Source organism: Salvelinus sp. IW2-2015, linkage group LG14 (assembly GCF_002910315.2).
Source record: "Salvelinus sp. IW2-2015 linkage group LG14, ASM291031v2, whole genome shotgun sequence".
Lineage (NCBI taxonomy): Eukaryota > Metazoa > Chordata > Actinopteri > Salmoniformes > Salmonidae > Salvelinus > Salvelinus sp. IW2-2015.
The window spans coordinates 1675836-1680420 of NC_036854.1; the positions used below are offsets into that span (position 1 = coordinate 1675836).

Consider the following 4585-nt stretch of genomic DNA (forward strand, 5'->3'; position numbering starts at 1 on the left):
CCCTTTCTCCCTCCTTCTAACCTTACTGTGTTTGCTTCTATCTAGAGACAGAGAGAGACAGAGAGAGAGGGAGACAGAGAGAGAGGGAGACAGAGATAATTGCTCATTTGTTCATGTATGATTTTTTTAAATGTACACTACCAGTCAAAAGTTTTTCAACACTTACTCATTCAAGGGTTTTTCTTTATTTTTTACATCGCACAATAATAGTGAAGTAATAAAAACGATGATATAACACATATGGAATCATGTAGCAACCAAAAGTTTTAAACCAAATCAAAACATTTTATATTTGAGATTCATCAAAGTAGCCACCCTTTGCCTTGATGACAGCTTTGCACACTTGGTATTCTCTAAACCAGCTTCACCTGGAATGCTTTTCCAACAGTCTTGAATGAGTTCCCACATATGCTGAGCACTTGTTGGCTGCTTTTCCTGCAGAATGCTGTGATAGCCATGCTGGTTAAGTGTGCCTTGAATTCTAAATAAATCACTGACCGTCACCAGCAAAGCCCCCCCCACACCATCACACCTCCTCCTCCAAAATGTTCCTTTCTTTCCTACTCACACATCAGCAACAGTTGTGGGAATGTTCTCCTCAACCCATTTCAGATCTTCATCCTGAGAACAAGAGAAAGGATACATTAATTTATTTGTAAATACGCAAAACAGTGTCTTGAATCAGATTGGACTGTGAAAAGATTACTAAGTTAAGTCATCAGACCCCAAACATGGATCATCAAAAAGCTGTGCTATTAAAATCTCGGACAACCCGAAGATTCCTAGATGCCCTTCCAGACTCCCTCCACCTACCCAAGGACGTCAGAGGACAAAAATCAGTTAACCACCTAACTGAGGAACTCAGTACCCTAGATGCAGTTGCACCCCTAAAAACGAAAAACATTTGTCATAAGAAACTAGCTCTCTGGTATACAGAAAATACCCGAGCTCTGAAGCAAGCTTCCAGAAAATTGGAACGGAAATGGCGTCACACCAAACTGTACGTCTTCCGACTAGCTTGGAAAGACAATACCGTGCAGTATCGAAGAGCCCTCACTGCTGCTCGATCATCCTATTTTTACAACTTAAATTGAGGAGAATAAGAACAATCCAACAAATATTTTTGATATGTCGCAAAGCTAACTAAAAAGCAGCATTCCCCAAGAGAGTACGGCTTTCACTTCAGCAGTGATGCATTCATGAACTTCTTTGACGAAAAGATCATGATCATTAGAAAGCAAATTACGGACTCCTCTTTAAATCTGCGTATTCCTCCAAAGTTCAGTTGTCCTGAGTCTGCACAACACTCCCAGGACCTAGGATTGATGAAAATAATCATGGCCTCTAAACCTTCAAGCTGCATACTGGATCCTATTCCAACTAAACTACTGAAAGAGCTGCTTCCTGTGCTTGGCCCTCCTATGTTGAACATAATAAATGGCTCCCTATCCGGATGTGTACCAACGTCACTGAAAGTGGCAGTAATAAAGCCTGCCTATATCGAATCTCCCATTCCTCTCAAAACATTTTTGAAAAAGCTGTTGCTCAGCAACTCAGTGCCTATACGCTGACTTGGTGAGTGAATTTATAAGGAACTGCATTGGAGATGTTGTACCCACTGTGACTATTTAAACCTACCCTAACCAGAAACCATGGATGGATGGCGGCATTCGGGCAAAACTGAAAGCGCGATCCGCCGCATTTAACCATGGAAACAGGTCTGGGTATATGTCTGAATATAAACAGTGTAGTAAAACAGTGTCCATATACTTATATGTACATATTCTCATTCACCCCTTTAGACTTGTGTGTATTAGGTAGTTGTTGGGTAATCTTTTGATATTACTGCACGGTCAGAACTAGAAGCACAAGCATTTAACTACACTCGCATTAACATCTGCTAATCATGTGTATGTGACATAAAATTTGATTTCTGAAGACAAACAATGTATACAAAACACGTCAGTCTGGTTTTAGACCCCATCATAGCACTGTGACTGCACTTGTGAAGGTGGTAAATGACCTTTTTAATGGCGTCAGACCGAGGCTCTGCATCTGTCCTCGTGCTCCTAGACATTGATACCGTCGAGACTGGAAACCCAAATTGGTCTACACGGACAAGTTCTGGCCTGGTTGAGATCTGTCGTGGTATCAGTTTGTCTCTGTGGATGGTTTCTCCTCTGACAAATCAACTGTAAATTTCAGTGTTCCACAAGGTTCTGTTTTAGGACCACTATTGTTTTCACTGTATATTTTACCTCTTGGTGATGTCATTCGGAAACATAATGTTAACTTTCACTGCTATGCAAACGACACACAGCTGTACATTTCGATGCAACATGGTGAAGCCCCAACATTGCCCTCCCTGGAAGCCTGTGTTTCAGACATAAGGAAGTGGATGGCTGCAAATGTTCTACTTTTAAACTCGGACAAAACAGAGATGCTAGTTCTAGGTCCCAAGGAACAAAGAGATCTCCTGTTGAATCTGACAATTAATCTTGATGGGTGTAAAGTTGTCTCAAATAAAACTGTGAAGGACCTCAGCGTTACTCTTGACCCTGATCTCTCTTTTGACGAACATATCAAGACTGTTTCAAGGACAGATTTTTTTCTATCTACGTAACATTGCAAAAATCAGAAACTTTCTGTCCAAATGATGCCGAAAAATTAACCCATGCTTTTGTTACTTCTAGGTTAGACTACTGCAATGCTCTACTTTCTGGCTACCCGGATAAAGCACTAAATAAACTTCAGTTAGTGCTAAATACGGCTGCTAGAATCTTGACTAGAACCAAAACATTTGATCATATTACTCCAGTGCTAGCCTCTCTACACTGGCTTCCTGTTAAGGCTAGGGCTGATTTCAAGGTTTACTGCTAACCTACAAAGCGTTACATGGGCTTGCCATCTTTCCGATTTGGCCCTGCCGTACATACCTAAACGTACGCTACGGTCACAAGACGCAGGCCTCCTTATAGTCCCTAGAATTTCTAAGCAAACAGCTGGAGGCAGGGCTTTCTCCTATAGAGCTCCATTTTTATGGAATGGTCTGCCTAMCCATGTGAGAGACGTAGACTCAGTCTCAACCTTTAAGTCTTTACCGAAGACTCATCTCTTCAGTAGGTCCTATGATTGAGTGTAGTCTGGCCCAGGAGTGTGAAGGTGAACGGAAAGGCACTGGAACAACGAACCGCCCTTGCTGTCTCTGCCTGGCCGGTTCCCCTCTCTCCACTGGGATTCTCTCCCTCTAACCCTATGACAGGGGCTGAGTCACTGGCTTACTGGTGCTCTTTCATGCCGTCCCTAGGAGGGGTGCGTCACTTGAGTGGGTTGAGTCACTGACGTGATCTTCCTGTCCGGGTTGGCGCCCCCCCTTGGTTTGTGTCGTGGGGGAGATCTTTGTGGGCTATACTCAGCCTTGTCTCAGGGTAGTAAGTTGGTGGTTGAAGGTATCCCTCTAGTGGTGTGGGGACTGTGCCTTGGCAAAGTGGGTGGGGTTATATCCTGCCTGGTTGGCCCTGTCCGGGGGTATCGTCGGACAGGGCCACAGTGTCTCCCGACCCCTCCTGTCTCAGCCTCCAGTATTTATGCTGCAGTAGTTTATGTGTCGGGGGCTAGGGTCAGTCTGTTATATCTGGAGTATTTATCCTGTCTTATCCCGTGTCCTGTGTGAATTTAGGTATGCTCTCTCTAATTCTTTCTCTCGGATGACCTGAGCCCTAGGACCATGCCTCAGGACTACCCGGCCTGATGACTCCTTGTTTTCCCCAGTCCACCTGGTCGTGCTGCTGCTCCAGTTTCAACTGTTCTGCCGGCTGTGGAACCCTGACTTGTTCATTGGACGTGCTACCTGTCCCAGACCTGCTGTTTTCAACTCTCTCTCCGTACTGCACCTGCTGTCTCTAACTCTGAATGATCGGCTATGAAAAGCCAACTGACATTTACTCCTGAGGTGATGACCTGTTGGACCCTCTACAACCACTGTGATTATTATGATTTGACCCTGCTGGGCATCTATGAACATTTGAACATCTTGGCCATGTTCTGTTATAATCTCCACCCGGCACAGCCAGAAGAGGACTGGCCACCCCTCATACCCTGGTTCCTTTCTAGGTTTCTTCCTAGGTTCCTGCCTTTCTAGGGAGTTTTTCCTAGCCACCATGCTTCTACACCTGCATTGCTTGCTGTTTGGGGTTTTAGGCTGGGTTTCTGTACAGCACTTTGTGACATCAGCTGATGTAAAAAGGGCTCTATAAATACATTTCATTGATTGATCATCCCAATCTTATACTAGACACTGTTGATTTTGTCGCTGCAGACATGTAATTAACCCTCTGGGATATTATTTATATGCTTTATTGAATGAATGGACTCGCCGCTTCACTCAGTAGTATTGAATTTAATGGACTCGCCGCTTCACTCAGTAGTATTGAATTGAATGGACTCGCCGCTTCACTCAGTAGTATTGAATTGAATGGACTCGCCGTTTCACTCAGTAGTATTGAATTGAATGGACTCGCCGCTTCACTCAGTAGTATTGAATTGAATGGACTCGCCGTTCACTCAGTAGTAATTGAATGGAATT

General features: G+C 43.9%; 1 protein-coding gene and 1 long non-coding RNA gene across 2 annotated transcripts in view; one reads left to right on the forward strand and one right to left on the reverse strand.

The window, feature by feature from the left end:
* LOC111973030 (uncharacterized) overlaps positions 1 to 644 on the reverse strand; it is a 5533-nt gene extending 4889 nt beyond the window's left edge. Inside the window, exon 1 of the long non-coding RNA XR_002878515.3 lies at positions 569 to 644. This is a non-coding gene — a long non-coding RNA (uncharacterized lncRNA). The remainder of the gene's footprint in view (positions 1 to 568) is intronic.
* Positions 645 to 1453: 809 nt separating this feature from the next.
* LOC111972875 (gephyrin-like) overlaps positions 1454 to 4585 on the forward strand; it is a 16014-nt gene continuing 12882 nt past the window's right edge. Inside the window, 1 exon segment of the mRNA XM_070446755.1 lies at positions 1454 to 1481. Within this exon segment, the coding sequence (XP_070302856.1) occupies positions 1454 to 1481 (28 nt within the window).